Source organism: Octopus sinensis, unplaced genomic scaffold, assembly GCF_006345805.1.
Source record: "Octopus sinensis unplaced genomic scaffold, ASM634580v1 Contig13474, whole genome shotgun sequence".
In the NCBI taxonomy this organism is placed as follows: Eukaryota; Metazoa; Mollusca; class Cephalopoda; order Octopoda; family Octopodidae; genus Octopus; species Octopus sinensis.
This window is the reverse complement of record NW_021832980.1, coordinates 27,398-52,500: the sequence shown is the minus strand read 5'-3', so window position 1 is coordinate 52,500 and position 25,103 is coordinate 27,398. Positions and strand designations below refer to the sequence as shown.

The 25,103-nt window shown below is 35.3% G+C and overlaps 1 protein-coding gene across 1 annotated transcript; it reads right to left on the bottom strand.

Annotated features, from left to right (window-relative positions):
* Window positions 1–531: 531 nt before the first annotated feature.
* LOC115229670 (myotubularin-related protein 13-like) lies at window positions 532–17,884 on the bottom strand. Its single transcript, XM_029799991.2, has 4 exons — window positions 17,800–17,884; window positions 3,494–3,751; window positions 3,244–3,346; window positions 532–674 (listed from the first exon to the last, which is right to left on the bottom strand). Exons 2-4 carry the CDS (start codon window positions 3,644–3,646, stop codon window positions 532–534), a joined length of 399 nt encoding a protein of 132 aa, XP_029655851.2. The 5' UTR covers window positions 3,647–3,751; window positions 17,800–17,884.
* Between the last annotated feature and the right edge of the window lie 7,219 nt (window positions 17,885–25,103).

Sequence of the window (25,103 nt, the reverse complement as noted above, 5' to 3'; positions counted from 1 at the left end):
GGAAGGGAAGACGGAGGAAAAAGATCGCCAATGATATACACACGGTCACACACATATATATATACACACACACATACACATATATATATACACTTATATATATATACATACATATAAACACACACACACACATATATATATACACATACATATATATACATACATATAAACACACACACACACATATATATATACACATACATACACATATATATATATACATAAATATATGGATGAAATGCCACATTTTACTGAACATGTTTTTGGCTTGCAGCCTTTGTAGTAATAATGGTGATGATGATTTCAAATTTTGACACAGGCTAGCAATTTCAGGTGGGGGAGCAAGTTGATTACATCGACCTCAGTACTTAACTAGTACTTATTTCATTGACCCCAAAATGATGAAAGGCAAAATCAACTTTGGTGGAATTTGAGCTCTGAATGTGAAGACAGACAAAATGTCGCTAAGCATTTCACCTAGCATGCTAACAATTCTATCAACTCATCACCTTAATAATACTAATACTACTACTAATAATAATAATGATAAAGCTTACCGAATTGGCTGAAAAGCAATGCAACTGATGAATTTGTGACAGGAATAGTATTACTTAGTGGAGGTTGCAAAGCTTGTCGGTCACCACCACCAATCGAGAAACGGACCTGAGGACCACCTATGAAAGAAAATAATCAGAAAAAAATCACATTTCAAAAAAACTTCCACTATGTGTTGTACAATAACCTCACAATCATTTTATTTATCTAGCTTAGCTGAAAGTTGATGTTACAGAATGATTGCAATGTAGGTGGATGTAGAAAACTAATTCATTAATCACATTTATAATGTTTTTTTTTGTGGTTTATTTTTTCCCTGGTTTAACACCTACTTTTACATGTTAAAAAGAGTGGGAGATTTTGCAAACATGCATATTTTTAGAGTGAGTTCTGTTTTTCCTATGCTTCATGCTTTTAGTAAATAAGTGAAAATAGAACATGTCTCTCTGCAGAAATGTGTATTACTTCTGTGTACTTAAGTACACAGAAGTAATACAATTATCAAAGGTCCCAGTCAACAGGTAATAGCAACTTGTAAACCCATTACCATATATAGTTAATCATCCAACACCAACATTAAATATGCAAATATATAAAAATAAATGTAAAAAATAGTGAAACCATTGAATTAGTCCCATTTATAGACTGTCTATAACAATGTAGTCATCTATATACTACATAAATAAAATAGTAATCAGTAATTAGTGTGTCTACTAATCAATACAATACTCTTTGACTATATCAAATCATCAAAATAACAAAAATTTTTATTTTAAGTTAAAATCAACTCTGGTGCTTAAGACTGATTAAAATTAATTCATTCACTCATTTACTTTTGTAAGTAACATTACTGGTAATCCAACTAACAAAAACTAGAAAGTTTACAAAAACAGAAAAATTAAAATATTCAATAATAAAATTATTCACTGTCAAAGCGTGTAGTACTTGCTTTTGGATTGACAATATTATATGACTACCCCATGAGTTTATAAAGACAGTCTCAAGCTGTATGTAGCATAGCTGATTAAGTGATTTCTGGATACATAATAATGTTTGCAAAGTAAAATATGTCATGAGTTTATGGTAAAATATACTTAGTTTAGAAGCTATATTAAAATCTTAAAATAATTAGGACAGGAGTGGCTGTGTGGTAAGTAGCTTGCTTACGAACCACATAGTTCCAGGTTCAGTCCTACTGCGTGGCACCTTGGGCAAGTGTCTTCTACTATAGCCTCGGGCTGACCAAAGCCTTGTGAGTGGATTTGGTAGACGGAAACTGAAAGAAGCCCGTCGTATATATGTATATATGTGTGTGTTTGTGTGTCTGTGTTTGTCCCCCTCCCCAACATCGCTTGACAACCGATGCTGGTGTGTTTACATCCTCATAACTTAGTGGTTCGGCAAAAGAGACCAATAGAATAAGTACTAAGTCCTGGAGTTGATTTGCTCGACTAAAGGTGGTGCTCCAGCATGGCTGCAGTCAAATGACTTAAAAAAGTAAAAGGTGTAATAGTAACCATTCTGAGATGAATCCAACTGGTTTTATGATACAAAACTGCCCAGTATTCATGTCGAAATTTGAACCTGTTATTGTCAGAAAGTTTTATATTCCTATCACAGGCCTAGTGATGGCAAATTTACTAACTCAATCTAATTGATTATTTTCAGAATTAATTGAAACACATGGACTGTTATTTCATTAAAAATATTACAATGAAATAATTTGTACTGAATAATTTGAACAAGTTTAATAAAAATGATTTATCATACACGCACTATAAACATTCACACTTAATTGGGCAAACATAAATAAGATTGTGTTTAGCTGACACTAAGAAAAGTGTACTTCAGAACAAATGCCATTGCTTATGATGGAAGCACTCCGTCAGTTACGACGACGACGAGGGTTCCGGTTGATCCGAATCAACGGAACAGCCTGCTTGTGAAATTAACGTGTAAGTGGCTGAGCACTCCACAGACACGTGCACCCTTAACGTAGTTCTCTGGGATATTCAGCGTCACACAGAGAGTGACAAGGCTGGTCCTTTGAAATACAGGTACAACAGAAACAGGAAGTAAGAGCGAGAGAAAGTTGTGGTGAAAGAGTACAGCAGGGATCACCGCCATCCCCTGCCGGAGCCTCGTGGAGCTTTAGGTGTTTACGCTTAATAAACACTCACAACGCCCGGTCTGGGAATCGAAACCGTGATCCTATGACCGCGAGTTCGCTGCCCTAACCACTGGGCCATTGCACCTCCACATTGCTTATGATAGAGCAACTAACAACAATAATATATAATATTGATTATTTCACTATTTTATAAGACCTGAGTAATAAAAATGTACTTATCAGGAAAGAGGAGATTCCATGAGGAAGAAATATAGAGTATTGTCTTCGTGCATTTATTTATTGAGATAATAGTGTAAAGTTCCACTGACTGAACAACTAGAACAATGCAAGATATATTTGATTGCAGAAAATATCTACTTCTGGAAGGTGTACAAAATCAAGTATCGGAGAATATATAATGGTAAAAAGGAACCAAAAACATAAATTGAAAACATTATTTTAAAATATATGTAACTCAAGAAATCAGTGGCTATCAAAAATCAATGGTTAAAATAGATTTACAAAGAATCTTATACTTTAGCAGGTGATTTGTATTTTAAAAAAAAATAAATACTTACCAGAAGGCGGAACATGCACACAGCCCAAAATATTGCCAATTATAGTTTCCAAACTATATTGTAAATTTTCAATAAACACAGTATATATGATGCCAAGACAGTTCTGAAAAAGGAATCGAAAAATTTCTCCTTTATTTTTTAAATAAAAGGAAGATGTGGAGTGGAATGGCACCAAAAACAAAAAATCTCTAATGAAAATTTGTTGAAGACAAATAGATTTAATGGAATAATTTTTATACCAATCTGTTACCTTTAAAGCCTCAAAGTTATTCATTCGAGAAACAAGCAGGATGGTTTTAGGAGCAAACATCAGTGAATGATGCACCAAGCCTGAACCATCTTGTTCTTCCTCTTCATCATCTGGTTTGGTGGGTGTCATGGCAACTGCTTCATTGAATGTCATGCATGCACAATAATGTCTGTCAGCATCAATGTCTGTCAACACAGCTGCAAAAAATGTGGGCTGCAATCTTTGTGTTGATAACTGCCATCCTGCTGGCTGACAAAACTGTAAAACAGTGATGAAACAAATTTAGATTAAATTAAAAATTATACAAAAGTTAATATTTATAAATAACAAATTATTACTTTTAGTAGCAAGCCACATTGGGCTGGACAGTGTTGTCTATCAAGATTTTGTCCAAAAGAACACACAGCTTGAACAATATCTCACAGAAAACACTCCAACATGAAGACATTTCCTTAATTTCCTTTAATTACCCAACTTCCCTTTCTATTTAATAAGTATCATAATTGTTTTAAAATCCACTTTTCCATGCATCCATAGATCAGATGAAGCTCTTTGAGGCAGATTTTCTATGGCTGGCTATCTCTTCCTATTGCAGTCCTTACCTGTTTCCAAGCAAAGTATTAGTATCTCAAGTCCTTCAGATATGGACAGCTTAATGTGTGGACATTTTCATGGAAACTTGCAGCATATGATGCCAATTTTGCATGAACTGTGTCTTTGTTTACAAACAGCACATAAATGTCAAGACAAGGACACATGAGCACATGCACACACAATGAGTTTCCTATTCATCCACCAAATTCTCTCAGAAGATTTTGGTCAACCAAATATCATAGTAGAAGAGACTTCCTCAAAATGCTATGCAATGGAATTGAACCTGAAACTACAGGGTTGTGAAGCAAACCTTTTAATGACACAACCATGCCTCACCAATCACAATGAACACAATCCTCACACAGTATCTTTCAGTATCAACAGGACCTCTGTAATGCCATGATGGACCGTGAAGTCTGGCGTAGCATGGTAAATTCCATTGTCTTGACCATGGTCGAACAATGATGATGATGATGATCTTTCATTCCTTCCTCAGTTTCTAACAGTGTTAGTGTGTTTTGCATCATTAGAATAAGTTTTTGTGGGCCTTCTATTCTGCTCTGTGGCACTTCTATTCAACCTAGTTTAAAATCAGGCTGAACAATAGACTTTCAGTAAATCACCATCATCAACACCTCACTTGCTACTGCTCTCAATACCCTCACACATCTACCATAACTCCTACTCTTGAGCATCTTCTATATTTCTCTCCATCATTTACTACAATCACCTCAATCTTTCCCACTCGCCTGGTCCAAACCATTGTATCATTTCACCCAACTGGAGTATCCATGTATCTATACTACACCAAGACACTTATCAATGAATTTCTATACCTTTAATCTAGTGGAAGCATGTAGCTTGGTGGCTCCAGTCCACTCAGTGGGCAAAAATGAGTAATCCTGTGATGCACCAGTGTCCTATCCAATATATACACCATGGTAACCAGGAAACTGGCCCTTATGAGTCAGTATGACTCTAGAAGGAAACATCACCTTGTTTTTATACCTTTAATCTTTCAACTGTCACAAATCCACACCCCATCAATACTACTTCCCTACTCCCAGTTGAGGGTTTTTTGTCTTGCAACATACTTGGTAACCCTGTTATACATACGTATAAATGTTTGAAACCTTTCACAACTGTCGTTTTCTGATTCCAGAGAGGAAATTGTTAGTTTTGTAGTTTGGTAATAAGACAGGTGTGGAGGAATATAAGAGTAGATCATGCCATGTGAAAAGGTGCCAAAATAAGGTCAATAGCACCATTGATGAAATAATCAGTATGCAATAGCTAGCCACCAAAATTCTTTTGGTTTATTTCTCTTTTCCTCACCTGTCCACCACCATTACTTCCCCTAATGTTATATAACAGATTTTTATCAATATTTTTCTCTATTTTTACAGTTTATTAGTCTGTTAGCTGAAGATATAGAAGTTAGTTCCATTTTCTAGTGAACAATTTCTGTTCTTAACATTAGAATACATCCATTAACAAATATAGATTGCAAACAAGAATTTAGTTTTCTATATTAACACTGAGAGCACTGTTAGCAATATGTGGTGGTCAGTAAAACTTAAAGAACAGCATTGAGATGATGTCTTCTCTATTTCCAGAGGTAATCATAAAGGAATCCACAGTTGGATATCTACCATCAATCATATATCCACACATGCATACACACAGAATCACTTCTGTATCTCTCTTTCACTCTCTCTCACACACACACACTTTCTTACACAGTCATTTCTGCACAACACATACAGGGGCAGGCATGGCTAATTGGTTAAGAAATTTGATTCCCAGCCACATGGCTTTGGGTTCATTTCCTTTACATGGAATCTCTTCTACTATAAAGTCTTGTGAGTGCATTTGGTAGACAGAAACTGAAAGAAGCCATCATATGTATGTATGTATGTGAGTGTATGTTTGTGTCAACTTGACATTAGCTGATAGTTGTAAATGAGTGCCACTTTCATATAAGCTGTATATTTCATATCCACCATTCTACAAAAACATGTCTGGCTATGAAAACAGGTGAGGGCTGGCAACTGCAGGGGCATCCATAAGTAGAAAATCTGCCTCAAACTCCATGGAGTATGGAAAAGTGGACTTTAAAATGATGATGATGATGACACTGTCATTTCTATACAACACACATGCACACGCATACTCACACTGAATAGAGGAAGAATGAACATAGATACAAATTAAAAACAAAGGACTCCCTAGGCCTGCTATCATTTGAGTAGGACTTTGCACAGTAAGTAGGAAGAAAACAGACAAAGAGCAAATACTGGGTCTGTAAAAGGTAAATGATGTCTGGATGAACTGATGTAGAATGAAGGGTTTAACTACACCAGAAATACTGCCTGTGGTTGCTAGTTGTATAAAAAGGTAAGAACAAAGCCATTATCATTCAATGAGAAAAATCAAAATCTGTGTTACCAAAGTAAATTTATCTACTTTGGTACCATAAATAGCACTGAAAATGGAACCAGGCTAAAGATATGGACTAGGGTTGAAAGGCAGCTGGAAAAAGTGAAGATACTGTTCTTTAAGTAGGAAATTTTTTTTTCTTTTTTGTTGGTTTGTTAGGTATTTTTTCTAGTTTATATTCCAACACAAATATATTGGAATATAAGCTATAAATAGAATGGTATGGAACTGCATAACAGTGAAATACAGACAATGATAAAATTGTGCTGCATTTGAAAATAAATAGGTTAAATATAAGTTATTTAACCTATTGAGACTTTCTTGAAGAGATCTGAATCAGTGGTCGTTGCACAAATAGAAGACTTTAAAGGGAATACTTTTTATCTCTTATCTTGTTTCAGAAGCTAGCATCTAACCAGACAGCCATGCGAATAGTGATTTTTTAAAGCATTTTATCATTCAGATAACTATGTCAAATATTATGCTTATTTATTCACATTGTTTTGAATTGATCATGCATTATCTTGTAGCTTTGAGAAGTCAATAAAACTGATACAAAGACAGTGGGTTAGGGTGACCTCCCCTGTTTGAAGGTTATAATGGACACAGGTTCATGTGTCACATAGCTAGCTAGAGGCGATGGCCTCTTGAAGCTAATCAACGAGAGCATACATCCTATTTTCCTGGACTGTCATGTTAGCTTGGTGATAACTATTAATATATTTAAAATACTTCATGTGAAATCTACAAGAATAAATAGATATATCTAAATTCCAGGTACAATATCAAAGTAACTTCCTGTATATGGCAAGTTATACAACTTTGCATCATTATATCAAATATATTCACTGTGCTTCACATTTTAGCCAGCATCTTTTAATTCTCCTCAAATTCTCTCAATTATGTCACTAAAACCGAAATGACTATTCCATTTCTACCATATAAACTACCAAACTATTGAGAAAGTTATTCAATTAAAATTTACATGTTCGAAGTTTAAAGTAAATTATAGCAACATTCTCAATTCTTAATGTGGAAAAATAAAAATAATAACCATGTCATTTAACAAATATATAACAAAGAGACAAAATATACATCAGTTAAGTAAAATCATGCTCAAGTGTTTTATTGGCACAAGTGTGGCTAGGGCGTGGCTGCATGGTTAGAAGTTGGCTTCTCAGCTACACGATTCCAGGTTCAGTCCCAGTGTGTGGTACCTTGGGCAAGTGCCTTCTATTATAGCCTCAGGCTGACCAAAGCCTTGTGAGTGGATTTGATAGACAGAAACTGAAAGAGCCCATTGTATAATATATGTATATGTGTGTGTATATCTTTGTTTGTCCTCTACCACCACTTGACAATTAGTGTTGGTGTCTTTACATCCATGTAATTTAGTGGTTCAGCAAAAGAAACCAAGAACATTAAGTACCAGGCTGAAACAAGTAAATGATAAAAGTAAAATGATAAAAGTAAATGATTCCTTATAGCTTTTTAAGATAAATTCAAGATAAATTGTCTTATGGAAAAACAAAACAGAAAAATAAAAACCTAAATGCAGATAGACATCATAAGACTGCAAAAGTTTTGTAGTTTGATTTTTGTAATATCCTTTTTGATATTCCGATAGGCATCTGTTAACTAGCAGTAGCCTTAAGCATATGACCAAATCTATCTGTAATGATAACTGTTAAAAAAATCATTTGTTACAATTAAAGAAATCTACAGACAATTAACATCGTTACAGGAATTTATAGATAAGTTTTTATCAGCAGCATTGCTGGTAACTTTCTTGAAAAGAGGATTACAATATTTTAAAGGATAGTGTAAAGTTGTACAGTATAGTCATAACAAAGTAACCTTCACTGAAAACTAATACTAATATCAGCAGAGATAAACCTGTGCTGGAATTTAGACCAAAAAGTTGCAGGATTTTATTTCAAAGGAGGGCAGAATTAAAACTTCCACAAACATTAGCAATGTTGCTGAAACTGAAGCACACAGAAAAATACTTTTATACAAATAGTTAAACTAGATTGCTGCATAAGCATATTTCTCAAATGCCACTGGCTATTTTACACAACCAACACTGCCTAGCTTGTTTACTAAACCTAATTAAACTATACATCACTGATTGAAACGATAAAAGTGTAGGACAAGTATTTCCTCATTTATCTCACATACAATATACTTCAAAGTGAAGTTAGAGAACAGCAGAAACAGCATGATTGAAAGATCCTAAATAATTTTTACAAAGAACATTGAAATGACAGGCCTACTACCAAAATAGGGAAGTTGACATTATGAACACAAAAATATCAAGGAACAAGTTCTTAGTCATCTTATTTCATATGATATTGTTCAACAGTAACAGCAGTATTTCTGTTACATTTATCCTTGTTTATCACAGGTGTTGGGCTAAAAAAGATAATGCACTTTGTAAATAGAATGAATAGTAAATTCATTGACACCAGTCTTAAAACCTTCAACAACAAAGCTTCTATTGTCACATATTTTCTTGATTATCTCTACTCTTTCCTACAGAGAATACATTTTGTGTCATTTGTAAGGATCAGGCACCTTCATATTTTTTCTGTTCTTGGCCCCATGTTGAGGGTAAGTACATAAATCTGTATAAAAAAATACATAGCCTTGCAGTAATGTGAATACAATCAATAGTCAGTGCATTCTGTACAGCTGAGCATTGTGGGTGGTTGCTAGGACATTTTTGCAGTATAAGCAGACTCTAACTGATCACCAACCTGTGTAACATGACTGACAATTGAGTGTATCATGTTCAAGCAAATATTCATTCACATAAGGCCTGCTTCCCATGCTTGCAAACGTTATTATATGAGGTACCCTGTTATATGAGATACATCAACTATAGACACTTTGTGGCACATCAACTACAGACATTTTATGCCTTACCTCTACCAATTACTTTCCTGTTTCATAGAATTTATCAACAAAACAAATGCACAACTCACTTTGCTTCATCATACTTATAAATAGATCTCATACATTACTGATTACAACTAAATAAATTACTTTCTATCTAGTAATTAGCAATAAATATCCAATAATCACCAGACAATAGAGAGTGATAGAGAATATTTCAAATTTTTAGTGAAATCACAGAAAAGGGGGCTGAAATGAGCTTCAAGGGTGAGTGGGGAACAACAACCCAAATGTTCCATGGATTTGTGGAACCCAAAATTAATAAACACAGCAACCAACATATTGTTTCTAACTTGCATTCAACCAACAGACATAATTCTTTCTAATTGGTACACTAACAAAATAAACAAATAATCATTCATAGATGATAAATAAAGTATGGACTCACAAACTAGAAAGGTTTGGAGATAAAATTAAACAACATGGATTGAGAGCTAAGATATAAAGCAATCTGGAATCTGAAATAAATCTGCTCATAGAATCTGCATATGCATACATGTACATACATACACATGCACGCACACACACCCATGTGCATATACTCACTCACACTCGCATGAAACACATACAAGGATACCCACACACACATACATATATGTATGCATCCATACATATGTAAACATGCACATCTACATACCCGCGCACACACATGTATATATATACCCATACATGCACAATTATGCTCATATACATGTCTCTATATGCACATGCACAAATATGCAGGGTGAAAAGTAATGTACAGAAAAAATATACAACTATATAAAGCTTATATATTTATATATTTTTCGGTACATTACCTTTCACCCTGCATATTTGTGCATGTGCATATAGAGACATGTATATGAACATAATTGTGCATGTATGGGTATATATATGTGTGTGTGCATGCATGTGTGCGGGTATATATATGTATATGTTCCCATATGTATGGATGCATGCTCTTATATATGTGTGTGTGGGTGTGCATGTGTTTCATGCGAGTGTGAGTGAGTATATGTATATATGCACATGCACGTGGGTGTGCATGCATGCATGTATATGTAGGTACATGCACGCATATGTGGATTCTATGAGCATGATTTTACCTTTTTCGAGTAGTTTTACTTTCTCCCTATTCAGGTAATTTCCCTTTATTTAACGGTCATTCTCATAGCTCTTTTGTTTGTCTTAATAACGGTCATCTTCACAGTAATTTCACCTTTATTTAACAGTCATTTTCATAGCATTTTTGTTTGTCTTAATTACTGATGAGATGCCGGAGCAGACTTCCACCCTGACATCCAAAACTCTGAGTTTTATTATGGCAACCAACCAATTGTCACATATTATATGTATGTATGTATGTATGTATGTATGTATGTATGTGTGTGTGCGCGTGTGTATGCATATACATGCATCCCTATATAAACCTATGTTAGCTTCTTTTATTTCTTTTAAAATCTTTAGGATATAGTAGCCTACTAGGTAGGACCTTTCTGTACCATCCTAGGTCCCCATTGCTATGTCAAATAACTCATCCTCAATCTTTTTTACCACAGAGGAATTATCATGAAAGAGCAGAGACTTCCTTGCGTTCATAATTATATCTATATCAGTATTTGTTATGGTAACATATGCCTGACTAATTCAAGTGCCTTCTGAGGTAAGCTTCTGGAGATCAAGGGGTAAAACTCTATGATATCAAATTGTATAAATTTGCATTTGGATTTATCTTCTATTTTCTTAAACCATTCAATAGTTGCACTATTGCTTATCCATTGAGTAAGGTTTGAGTATGCTCTGATATGTCGTATGATATTATCTAATATGGATTTTTCACATTCTGTGGGATTTATTAATCTACAGCTAGGATTTTGTGTGAGGTTATTTCTATAGTCTTTCTTCATGGGATAATCCTTTCTACTGTCTTCTGTTTCAAACCTTGTGGCTAAAATTTTTGCTACTACATTAATTGAATTATAAGTGATGGGATTTGTTTCTTGTATGTTTTAGTTATGTTGTGAGTTAGTAATTTGTTGTGTGTGTGTGTGATGGATACTTCATTAATATGTTTTGTTTTGTATGCTTTAATAAACATGTTTGTTGATGTTTTCAAAGGTTTAATATATGTCTGTAATATGTATTGGAACTTGTGGGGTTTTTGGTTAAATTTTACATTCTAACTAACTTTATAAGATCGATTTCAAATTTTTCTAGGTCTTTAATACATGGTGGGTTTTTATAAGATCTGAAACCATAAGTATCCTCTGTTTTAACTCTTATTTCTAGCAATAGTAGTGTTAGTACCTTCCATCCCTTTGCAACCTCTATTGATTTTACTTTTAGGTTCAAATTGCAAATAAGCCACCCATTTAATTTGTTGTTTACACTTTTAGCATTTTGAAAATGAACACGTTTTCAACAATTTTCTTATAAGATGGTCAGAGGTAGTTGAGTTTAACCCTAGGTGTTAAGAGTTGCTGATGAGGAGCTATTAAAGAAGATTTTAGGCTATATACCTCCTTAACATAAGAGTTCAAACCCTTGGCATCATTTCTATCAGCTGTTTCTTGTGCCCCTTTAGCTAATTCCACCATTCCTGTTTAATTTTCCTTAGAGCAGTCTGCACTTTCCTTTTCAGCTTTCTTCAATATCTCGGCTGAAAATACGTATCTCAGAAGATGCCCAGATAAGTTTTGTCTTTTTCAACCCCATCATCGACCCTTCTATTTTTGCGCAGATTATAAACCCCTTATTAGCTCCTTTACATTATTCTGTCTATATCAGTACCATATCATCATGTAAATATAGTTCTATATTTTTGTCTTCCTTGTTGCCTAAGATAACCTTAGTTCACGCACTTCCTTAACCGCAACATATTCATTCATTCATCCGTCTATTCAAGTCTATCACACAGTCATTCTCCTCTAAATTTGTCTTAGACTGACTCTCAGATTCTTCAATTTTATTTACTATTATCAACATTTGCTGTCTCATTAAATTAACTATGCCACACATATCCCAAAAGAATATCTTTCTCATGTTCTGACTCCCTCTCTCTGTATCACTGTCTCCCTCTCTCGGCCTCACTCTGTCTGTGTGTCTCTCTCTCTTTTGATTACCACTCCCCTCACCAAGACTTCCTACTTCCTCCACTACCACCCTATATAAACTAGCGCACACACGCTGACTCCCTTACTCAATTCTTAACACCTCTGCTGAAAGAATACATATCCAGGAGATGCTCTCGTTCTTGTCCAAATTTGCTAGCTGGAGGTACGCCCACCCTCCCACCCCCTCCAACTGTACCAGAAGTCCCTGTTTTTGTCAACCTTTGGTTGTCTCCCATGAACGCTTCTAAAGGCTTACGCCATCCCCACCCCTACTATGTAAGGTAGTGATCACATAGTGCAAAAATATGATAGTGTAGTGTACGCAGGTTGAACTTAAAGCTATTGCTTGTTTATGAATTCTGCCAAATGCAAGCTCTCTTTTCAGGTACATGACACTACTGTACCCTGTCCCAGGGTCTCAAGGGCCCATACCTCCCACACCCTCAGGGGTGGCACTCTCAACATTGGCACACTGAAAGGAAGGTCTGGTGTGATTGTTGAGATGCTTGAACGGAGATGTGTCGATATGTGCTGCATCCAAGAAGTAAGGTGGAAGAGGAGGTTCTGCTAGCTTCCTCACAGGCAAAGAACACAGGTACAAGATTTTCTGGATGGGGTTGGGGGCGTGGGTATATTTCTTGGGGAGAAATGGGTAGATAAGGAAATTGAGGCAGTCAGAGTATGCGACAGTATACTTAAGATTAGATTAGTGCTTCATCATGGGTTAGCAACCATTATCTCGGCCTATGCCCCTCAGCCGAGGCTACCCAATGGACAGAAAGACCGATTCTATGACACCCTCTTGCAGACTACCGCGTTGACGAATGACAGGGACCTTCTCTTTGTGGCTGGTGACTTCAATACTAGCTATCACCTGTATGAACCATTTGGAACGTTGAGCACTCAACATCTGCCATTCATGCACCTTCTTCACCAGATACGTAGTTGACATCCTCATACTGACATCCTCCCATGAAGAGGCTGACAGAATATTCACAACATTCAACAACATGGATATGAACATACAGTTCACTATAGAACATCCAACAATACTGGACTTCCAACAGAAAGTAACGGAAGATGGAGAGATCCACCTTGAGTTCTACAGGAAAGCAACCAGCAGAGATATGTTTGTTCAGTACAGTTCAGCCCTTCCACTCGGTGGCAAAATAGGATATGCCAGAAATGGACTTGCATGCATCCAGACCAAGTGCAGCAGGACAGAGGACAAGTGCAGCAGGACATGCTTCCAAGAGATATTGAAACCCAACGGGTACCCTATATCCATTGTAAATCGGCTTAAGTAAACAAAACGAGAGACACGCCAAACACAAAGGAAACCCAGCAACACATGCTTCCTTAAAATACCCCATTTTAGCAAGAGGATAACTATAGCTATCTGAAGAGCCATAAGAAGAGAAATGCTAGACATACAACTAGCCCACTCCAGCCCCTCTCTCTAAAGAGACACCTAGCAAAGAAACAATCAATGGATAGCAATCAATGCACATTAGCAAACTGTTCCATCTCTAACACAGATTTATGCCAACGGGTAAATATTGTGTATAGAATACAATGTAACAAATGCAACAAGTTCTTTGTGGGTAGCACAACAAGACCTATACACATTCACATCAAAGAACATCTGAACACAAGAGCCTCCTCTTTCAGAAAAACTCTAGACAAATGCCAGAACACTGACAAAAGCATAACAGTCACAATTGAGGCCAATGAAAGAAATTTGGGTATTCTAAGAATTAAGGAAGCTATCCTCATACACAGACTAGGGCCCCAAATTAACAACAAACTGGAGGTTGGCAGTCAATATATTATTTAGCTACATCTGGATGTGTGTAGGTTCATTTTTGATAACATGCTCATGTGTTGTTTATAAAGAAAAAATAAGGAAACTGCACATATAATACATAACTTAGAAGCAATGCTACGGATGTGTCAACCACTGCAGAGACACTTCCAGGAAAAATAAAACTGTTGGAAAACTGCTTATAGCAGTGACTCGCTCAATTGCTAGGGATCTCTGAAGAAGGAATTTTTGTATTCTGAAATATTATATCAGACTAAGGACGATTAAATTATAACAGTTATTATAGTCCATTGTTATTATTATAGTGCATTGTTGTGCCATTCAAGACACATTATATTTTACAAACAATGCACAATGCTTCAAGCGAACTGCAATACACTCCTAATACTGTAATTATTATAGTATCATTGCTAGTGACCAAAATCTTGTGAAATAGTCTAGTAGTTTCAAAGTCACAGATTATCAATTATGTAGGTTTCTAACCTTTCACTGTTTCACTGTCCATCTTCAAGGATCCACCTGTCTATCCCTCCTACCATAACTATAGAGGAGATTTGTATTCTATAGAAAAAGTTAAAATCACAAGAGAACACATATGAAATTTATAGAGAAAGCTACTTTACTACTGAGAATATTTGTATTTTAATTCAGAATGTTAATTGAAGATCCATTCTCTAATTTCATATTATAGATTCCATACAGATTCTTCAACAGAGACTTTTAATATTATAATCTTATGATGTTAATGGCTTACTGTCCATGTAGACAGCTATGTCTATGAAACAAGACAGCGTACAGCTTTATAATAATGGTCTTTCATACAGGCATGGTATAACAGCCACAGATACAGTATTTGAAGTGGGCAACAAATACATGAACCAGGAATGATAGATAGCTTGGCACTGTTCAGTCTTAGCACTTCTCAGAGAATGTTTTAGAGATTACATCTAAGAAAACCTTCCCAGATTTTAAAGAGGCTCTCTGTATCAGAGAACAGATTTGTATTTTGTAACTTAAGTAATTTTGAGGATTAAACTTTAGTCAATACTTGATTAGTTGATGCTTTGTCCAACTCCGAATGATCTCAAGCTTCAACTACTGTGCCACCTCTCATGCCAACAAATCATTTATCAGAGAAATTCTTCCAGCTGTTCTCCCTCCATGACACAACTTTCTTTCATCACATACCACCAACATTATCCTCTTTTAACCTTTAAACCATTCCTGCATCAGTTTTCTTCAAACATTTCCTCTCACAGACTTCAGATAATGTGGCACATAAACAGCAGTAAATTTAAAGATTTCTCAAAGGTTCCTACTTAAAGAAGTTTTACAAATTTTCTGAGTAAAGTATCGCTATGAATTACAAACATTATCCATTAATACAGATGGGTTTTCTATCTCAACTCATTTACATCATATACATCAAAATTTAGCTATTTTCTTAAGTCCTCTAAGTTTAAGATGGAATATATATCAATATTTATTAACCAAAAGAGCCTTCCTTCTTCCTAACCTTGATATGGTTACAGCAAAATAGCTACAGATGTTAGAGCGGAAACTTGATATCAATATAGTTTTGACAACGGTAATAATACTGTAGGGTTCCGTAGAAATGGAGAGTCACAACATTTCTATATTTACCAATCAATAATGCCAATATTTCACAGTCAGATGGATTCCTAACTCCAGCTCTCAATTTTCCACTCACCAGTTTTCCTGTGTTTGACACGAAAATGTTGGACCAAATGTTCTCACCATTTTACAATGTAAGTATAAGGACAAAGATGTAGTGAAAGACAACCCAGCTGGATTTTGTTCTATCACAAACCACAATTCATTTTCAACAAGCCAGTAATGGAACCCCTATATGACCAATTAACTAGCTCAAAATTACAGTTAAACCTTCCTCAGAGTATATTCTACCAACTAGATATCTGCTGCATTAAGTCTGCTTTAGTGCTTAAGAAGAATAATTGCAACAATCTAAATCTGATTTGATACTTGACAACAATAATTGCAACAATGTAATCAGCAACATATTGAGGGAGAAGTGTAGCTATCTGATGAGGTAAACTCTAGAACCCCAGCTAACAATGCCAGGACTGTTTAACTGAATGTAGCAGGATTCCACATAATTGTAGAACAGCTTGCAACATCTTTCTGAGAGATTATCCTGGCATAGTTGTGTAGTTAAGAAGATTTTGTTTCTGAGCTATGTGGTTTGGATCCAGTTCCACTGTACCATCTATCATAGCTTCATGTCAATCAAAACCCTCATGAATGAAATATGCTGGACAGAAAGTATGTGGAACCCTACTGCAGGGTTCCACATACTTCCATTAGAGTTTCATTCAGTTTTTAAACCAGATCTCTGAGCCCCATTAGCTGTGATGGTTTTTAGTCCTCCAATAACAAAGAACCCAAGTCATAAATTCTCATTCAGATATGTTTGATAATCAATTTACCTCTCCCATGTTTGGAAGGTTCTTCAGCATGAAACCATTTGGTGACATGAATTAGCTATTATTAGCTATTAATTAAACTTTTAACACACACACACACTAGGTGGGAGGGGAGTTCCTCAGTAAAGATGAAATTATAAAAATAATTTACTTGTTGGGATTTAGCAAACTGACAACATGCTGGACCTCCTCACATAACATCTGGGGAACTCACAACATCAACATTCCAACTGTCTCTCAGACTAGTCTTCTTATAATTACCTTCTACAAAGTTCAGGTGAAGCCCACAGTACTATCATATCCGGATCAGTGTGCTGCTGTCACAGCTGCAACTATCAGTAAATGTAGACTCTTAGTAAGATATCTTCTCAAATGATTTGTTGAAAACTGCTTTAAATTCATGATACTGGCTCACTAGAGCTACTTTCCCATTTCTAATTATGCAAATTATACTTGCCACAAATTAATTATGCAAATTATATTTGCTACAAATAATTCTACATGTAAAAATGACCAAATCAAACTAAAAAAGACTACTATTTCATAGATAAATTCTTATAGGGTAAGAAATATGTTTATAGCAGTTATCTTGTTTAACAACAAATAGAAAAATTCAATTATCTGTGCAATTAATTCTCTGCTTTTTGCTAACAATTGTTTTCTTTCTCCAGCCAAGAAATAAATTTCAATAGCATTAAGAAAGCAAGTTAAAGCAATGAGAAGTTATTTATGTAGTGATTGAGGATATTAGAAACAGTAATGGAAACTTCTTCAACTACACCCTACTAATACATTGAATAGTATAATCCACAGTAAATAGCCTTGGATAACTACAACTGGAATGTCTCATAGCTTTGTTTAATCAGAAGACTAAATAGGAAAACAATAACTAACTAAATACAATGAAATATCACTCAGATATATAAAACTCACCAATTCTACCCCTTGGGTATATGGGCAGTCATCCCAGTCATTTTCAGGAAAGCGCTGGAGGGTTTTGCCACAGCTGACTCCACTCCCTACAAAATAAAAATGCATAATGAAATCACTGATGATGAAGGAAGAGGACATGGATAGATATGGGGAGATGGGCAAAAGTAGATACAGAGTATTTTCAATAACAAAAGGTTATCAAACCTTTCCAAACAATATTTACAAGGTAGGAATGGGAGAGAGAGAGAGAGACTGTCTGTCCATCCTAGTAAATTTTCAACAGAATCGATATTTCAAAGGAGTTTAATATTTCTACCTTTATTTATTGCTATATAATATGTTAGTGTTGGCAAACTGGTGTACATATCATATTGTCATATATGATATGTCATGTTGAAATGAAATGCTGACAGATTGTTATTCAAAAAATGACCAACACTTTAGTTGTATTGATAGTTTGATAGTAAATATGAACCTTTTAAGAGAAGTTGTGTAAGGTAAGTTGGTATTAAAAGAGTTAAACAAAGTTTGTTTTTTTCTTACACTTAACAAAAAAACCTGAATTGAATCACTATTTAACTGAATTGTTTGTTAGTTGACTTCAGTGGCATGTCTTTGCTTGAAAACACACGTGGTTACACACCAACTCAACATTTTCAAGTAGACAATAGACAACATTATGCTTGTTTTATTTTTAGAGGTAAATGCAAATGCATACATGCGCATGCAAGCATATACACACAGATTATTGCAACATTTACATCTACTTTCCATCAGAGACAAGTTTATATTTAGACCAAAAATCTGCCTGGAGTTGCTACTATACTGTCAAAGAATAGATTATACTGATATTAAAGTTAATCCAAACAAGAAAACAAAAAACAACAATGCAAGGATGTGGAAAAAATAAAGTATTATTGGACGCTCAGGAAAGAAGGGAAGTCTTCCTCGAGCAAATATTTCAACCCTTCACTGCATGCATAATTTTAATTCAGAGTTGTCTCCCCTTTGCCTTCACTACCTTGCTTTCCATCAATTGGAATTATTTTGCTTCATTAATTAATCTGTGTGAATGGTATCCCAAAGTCAGTTCTTTCAGTAATTATAAATATTTCAATTCTGTGTCCAACTATTGTCTCAAAACACAGCCACAAGAAAATACACTTGACAATATAGAAAACTAGAAATGAAAGAACCTACTTAATTCCTCATTAGGAGACTCAACTCTGTGTGTGTGTATGTGTTAATTTGCAGGGATATATTGACTTCCTACAGATCTTGAGATCCTATTCTGTTATACAATGAGAACTTGAAAACATTATGGCACTAGCTTAAAGATTCCTGCTTATCTCCACTTGATTTAAGAGCCAAAATTCCATCCAAAACATATCAGCAATGTGCTACTTTTTTACTGTTGAGGCCCACAGTATTGTTTTATACAAAAGTTGTAGTCCACCTAAAAATCTATTTAAACACCAATTTTATTCAAACAACAAAAATAATATAAATACATCATGAAGTATATCAGAATGGTAAAAATATCCATTTAAATAAACAAATTAGTGTAACTGTGAAAACTTTATAATTCTGGTGAGCCCAAAAGAAGTGCAAAATAGTGCTATCTACAACTACAGGAATGGTTACTAAATGGGTTTTATGGAAAAATAGAAACACCTTATACTCTTTCACTCATAAGAAAAAGACCTTGCAAGGTAAGGAAAAACCCTCATACAATTAATATGCACAACTTTTACCTTAATATACAAAAGTTACTGTGACACATCTTGGAGTACTATTTCTATACCATGGGCCCATGTTATGGTATTACATTACATCGATGTATATCACACACACATGCATCACCTGCATGTACATGCACACACTGCCACCTGTAAACAATCTTAATTTCAAAACAGCTATTTTGCAATAAAAATAATTCTGGCCACTAAAATATGTCCAAGATGAGAAGGGACAGTCAAGGGAAGTGACTATATTGGCCATTATTTCATCTACTCTGCAAGAATAAAAGATAAAATATAGTAAGATATTTACTGAATCCTAACAATGTAGCCCAAACAGAACAGTATTAATCTAAGTAAAGCCATAATTCCAACAGGACTTTCAAAGGCCTTAATCAACTGAATAATCAAGTTGTGCGGAAATTTGTGCAGATGATTCATTTCTAAAGCCAGCCTTTTCTTTGGCTATTTCTTGTTCAATATATGGTTTCAAACATTCTGGGATGATGATCAAAAGTACTTTACTTGCATGTGGTATCAGAGTGATTGCTTGTTAACTCTCACAGATAAGCAGGTCTCCCCCTTTGTATATAGGCACATATTCTGCTGTGCACCAATCTGACAGCCACTTTTACTCACTCCAGATTTTACAGCATTAGTTGTGGAATATTGTTAAGGCATTCTTTCCTGCACTCAAGATCAATCCAACTGGTATTGCATCTAGACGTGGTGCTTTCCTATTTTTTATCTTTTCCAGAGCTTTTTCTACCTATTTCCAGCAATTCCTATTCAAGTTCTCTCTCTTACTCAAGCCACTTTATTACCCTCATCAATACTTCTGTTATTTGATCCAGTCTTTAAACTTGATTCACATTCAAACTTTCAATGAAGTCAAACTGAACCAATTTCAAGTGAGATTAGGCATAAGAGGGATTAGAAGTAGTCTGCAAGATAGAATACTATGCTGGTTTGGTCATGTGATTCATATGGACAGTTGCATGAAGAAGTGCCGATCACTTAAGGTGGATGGAACTGGTGGAAGAGGGAGGTCCAGAAAGACTGAAGGCCAAGACAAAGTACTGAAGACCAATCTCAAAACACTGATTCTGCTGTATTCCAAAACACAGGAGACTCCTACCTAACACCTTCAAGACATTTGCCTTTCTCATTATATAACAGTGCACTTGCTACAGCAACACTTCTAATTTAGGCCAGCTATCATGATTGGAGAGGAAGATAGATAATACCATCATCCCAGTACTTGATTGGTACTTTATTTCATCAAGTTTGAAAAGATGATAGGCAAAGTTGACCTTGGTGAGCTTTGAACTCAGAATGTAGAGTCAAAACAAATATCACAAAACAATTTTTTCTGATGTTCCAACAATTCTGTCAATGCACTACCATGATGGTGAGGATGATAATCATCAGCACTGAGTATAGTGAAACTGTACATCCCTCCCAGTAAAAAGTGGAAGTAGCCAGCCATCATAAATAGACCAGTAGCTGGTCAACAGGAGAAGGTCAGAAGGTCAAGAGTACATGTAGAATGTGTTGATAGTTATGACTGCTCTGATATAGTAATTATGCTGAGTGGATGTTATATCTATCCAACGTTTTGAGGATAATAACATGACAATTGAGGGTTGTACAGTGCCAGATAGAACCATTCTATCGATGACTTCGGAATATAACAATATCTGTCAGAGTGAAAACTATCATTAAAAAACAAATACAACAGTGGCAAAAAATCTCTTTACAACAGTGGTGACAAGGAAACACAAATTTACACAGAGTGAAAAAAAATATTCACATGGAGAGTTTAAAGTAAATTCATGTGGAAATTAAATACCTCGACAAAAATGAGACAAAAATCTTGTTGTGCAAACTTATGAAAATTATAAAATATGGAAGACTTGTTAGCTGGGGTAGTTGTGTTGCAAAAACAGCAACAACTCAAAGAACAACGAGAATAACAAGGATTGCAGTAGCAAATGTTTACAACTAATGAAATTGATAACCAAACCAAAGAATACATTTTTACCTGACCATGTAGCAAATTTCATAAGTGAATTCAAATATGAACCTGAAGAAGGAGTAGCCTTCAAGGTTTACTTTCGAAGATTTCAACAAATTTTGTAAAAAGAATGCGAGGATTAGACAGACAATACAAAAATTCATCTAGGGTTATGAAAAATAGCAACAGCAGAGCACAAGAAGTATAGCAACTCCATATTGCCAAAAAAAAGTTTCCAACATAAATTTCACTGATACAGTTGACATTTTGTGCAAAATGCTTAGTAAAAAGAGCTCACTGTTTAATGCTAGACAGAAATGTTTAAACACAGAAAAGGGCAAGGATGAAGACTTCACCACTTACACAGGGGGAGTCAACAAAGAAAGTGAGAGATTTAGGCTACATATGCTTACTCCAGTTTCTTTCAAGAATTTGTGCAAGGACTGACCGGTAGAAGAGATGCAGAAATCCAAATGAAAAGTTTATCAAAATTGGAAACAAACCAGGATTTGACATTACAGAAACTGTCGCTAGAGTGTGACAGGATATTAATATTAAGGTATGATACAGAAGAAATTCAACGGAAAGAGAAGACCAATACAAAAAAGTTGGAAGACAAACTGTTGCAAGAAAAACAGAAAAATATCAGGATGCAGACCCATGTATAGCATGTGGTGGAATGCATCTGAAAAAAGATTGTCCTTATAAAAAAGCAAAGTGTTTTCACTGTGGGTTTACAAGACATAAAATTGCACTGCAAAACTAGAATGATAGGAAACTGGAACAAATGTTATGGGAAGAAAATTATATTTCACGGGCAAAATGCATTTATAATATAATGTTGAAAGGTTGAACCAAAAAAGTGAATGTTCATGTGTTAAAAAAAAAATCCATGAATTTATTTGGCACTGAATGCATGGAGAAATTTAATTTATGGGGTACACTCACAAGCACTTTGTACAAAAGTATAAATGGAGCAGTCAAACAACCGAATGAGGTCGATAAACTGAAACAAAAAAAAAGTTATGTGGAATATCATGCATGAACTACCAGTAACTTTGGAAGAAATTTTTTAAAATGCGAGAAGTGACAAATTTATTAATAAGATAAAACGAAAACTGTGGTCGACAAAAGGAAATCAAGAAAGGTCTGATGCAAAGAACTGCTAAGATGTGAACGTGTACTCTATATCTGATGGTGTACCAATGTACACTCAGAGGGTGGTCATACCACAGATATTATTACAGAAGAGAATGCTAAAAGGGTTTCATGTGGAATACCCAGGCGTCTCTAGAATGAAAGTGCTGATGTGAAGTTTCATATACTGGCCAACACTCTGGCCAAGCATGGACAAGGAAGTTGAAAACCTGGTAAAAGGCTACATAGGATGTGTGCTGGCAGTAAAACTACCTACTACAAAATGTGAACCTTGGCTGGAAGTGAAAATATCGATTTTGCAGGCCTGGTAAATGGATATCATTACTTAATAGTAGTGGACAGCCGCACAAAATGGCATGAGGTCGCAAGGTGTAAATGACCAACCTCATAAACAGTAATGAACTTCTTATACAAGCTGTTTGCAAGATGTGGCGTACCAAATATAATTGTCTCTGATAACGGAACACAGTTTGTATCCTGTGAGTTTAAAAGATTCTGCTATATCGAATGGAAGGGCTGAACAGTTCGTGGACACTTTTAAGAGAACTTAAAAGAAAACTAATAAGGAAGCCACAGATGAGGTCATGAACCAACAATTCTTAAGGGGATACGGGGTAACGCCAAACCCAAATGTGCCAGAAGGAAGTTCACCAGCAGAATTAATATTTGCCAGAAATGTGAAGTCAAAATTCAATAAACTATACGTGCTAGTAAAGGCATGCCAAAATTCTTTAGAATCGGTGATAAGGTGTCTGTAAGAATGTACAAAAATGGCAAGCAATACTGGGAAGAAGAAGAAATTGTAACATGCATAGGAAGAATGATGTATGGTGTAAGAAGCAGAAATGGAATGGAAAGGAGACATAGAAATCAGCTTAAGGAAAGAGTTATAGAAAAGGAACCAACAAGAGTAGAAATACCGATGGATTGGCTATATGACACTTTTCAGGTTCCAACACCATTACAAGAAGTCAAAACCCTGCATATAAGGAAAAGAAGAATACTGAATTCCTAACAGTAGACCCTAAGAAGAAAAGACATTGATATATGAAAAAAAAAAAAAGGGAGGAGGTAGAATGAATAAAAGGAATTGATTGTTAAATAAAAAAAATTAAAAGGGGAGAAGCTGTATAATGAAACTGTACACCCCTCCCAGTAAAAAGTGGAAGTAGCCAGCCATTATGAATAGACCAGTTGCTGGTCAACAAGAAAAGGTCAGAAGGCCAAGAGTACATGTAGAATGTGTTTATAGTCGTGTCTGTGCTGATATAATAAGTATATTGAGTGGACATTATATCGATCTAATCTTTTGAGGAGAATAACACTGTATGACCTCCAGTCGTACAGTGCCAGATAGAACCATATTATTGACAGCTTCAGAATATAACAATATCTGTCAGAGCAACAACTATCATCAAAAGATACAAAGATACAACAGTGGCAAAAGACTGCTTTACAAGCACCATTGTTCCCACCATGACCACCACCACATGGCCACCATTCTTGAATCAGTGATGGGTTGTGCAGATCTGTAATATATCAACCTCCCACTGTACCATTTCAATCTCATTTCTCAAATAGTTGTTCAGATTGATGAGATACCAGACATTTAACTAATAAGTCAGGAGTTCCAATCATACATCTAACACTATATTTCACCCATAGTCAGCAGTCAATAAAGGAGGTGGTACAATTCAGTACAAAAGGAATTCAAATCCTCTTAAGATGAAACATCTACCCAGGAACAGTTTTACATTGTGGAAGCCAGAAATAAACATCAATTTATGGAATTTTATGGTATGGACAAAGATCAATTTCCTCTTCTAATTTTTTATTGTATGATCCTTGATAACTAGTCCCAGTTCACCAACTATCATCAACCACATTTCTAGAAGCAATCTGTCTTCTCACAAACCCAAACTATTGCAATTATTTTATTTTTTTCCACTATTACTCAATATTTCAGAAAATAAATGATAAAATAAAAATCATTTAGCCTTGAATAAATGTTAAGAATGTGAAACTAAAGGAAGTGAAAATAGAGGTGGAGTCTAAATAAACATAATTGCCATCACCACCACTGGTATTACCACTACTATGACTGTCATCACGGAGGGGGGTACCGGCACAACCACCATCATTTCAACAGCTATCACCACCCCTAACATTACCCCCAATCCCCACCACAACTACCATTATCATCACCACAGCCAACATTACTATCATTTCCACCATCACCACTACAGCCAAATATCACCACCACCTTTACCACAACTGCTATTACCATTACCATCACTACCCTCACCAACAACACCATGTTCAGACAGGTCTCCATGACAACAGTGACTGTACAATTATACAATGCATCAATGTTTCAGCATTTCATATAT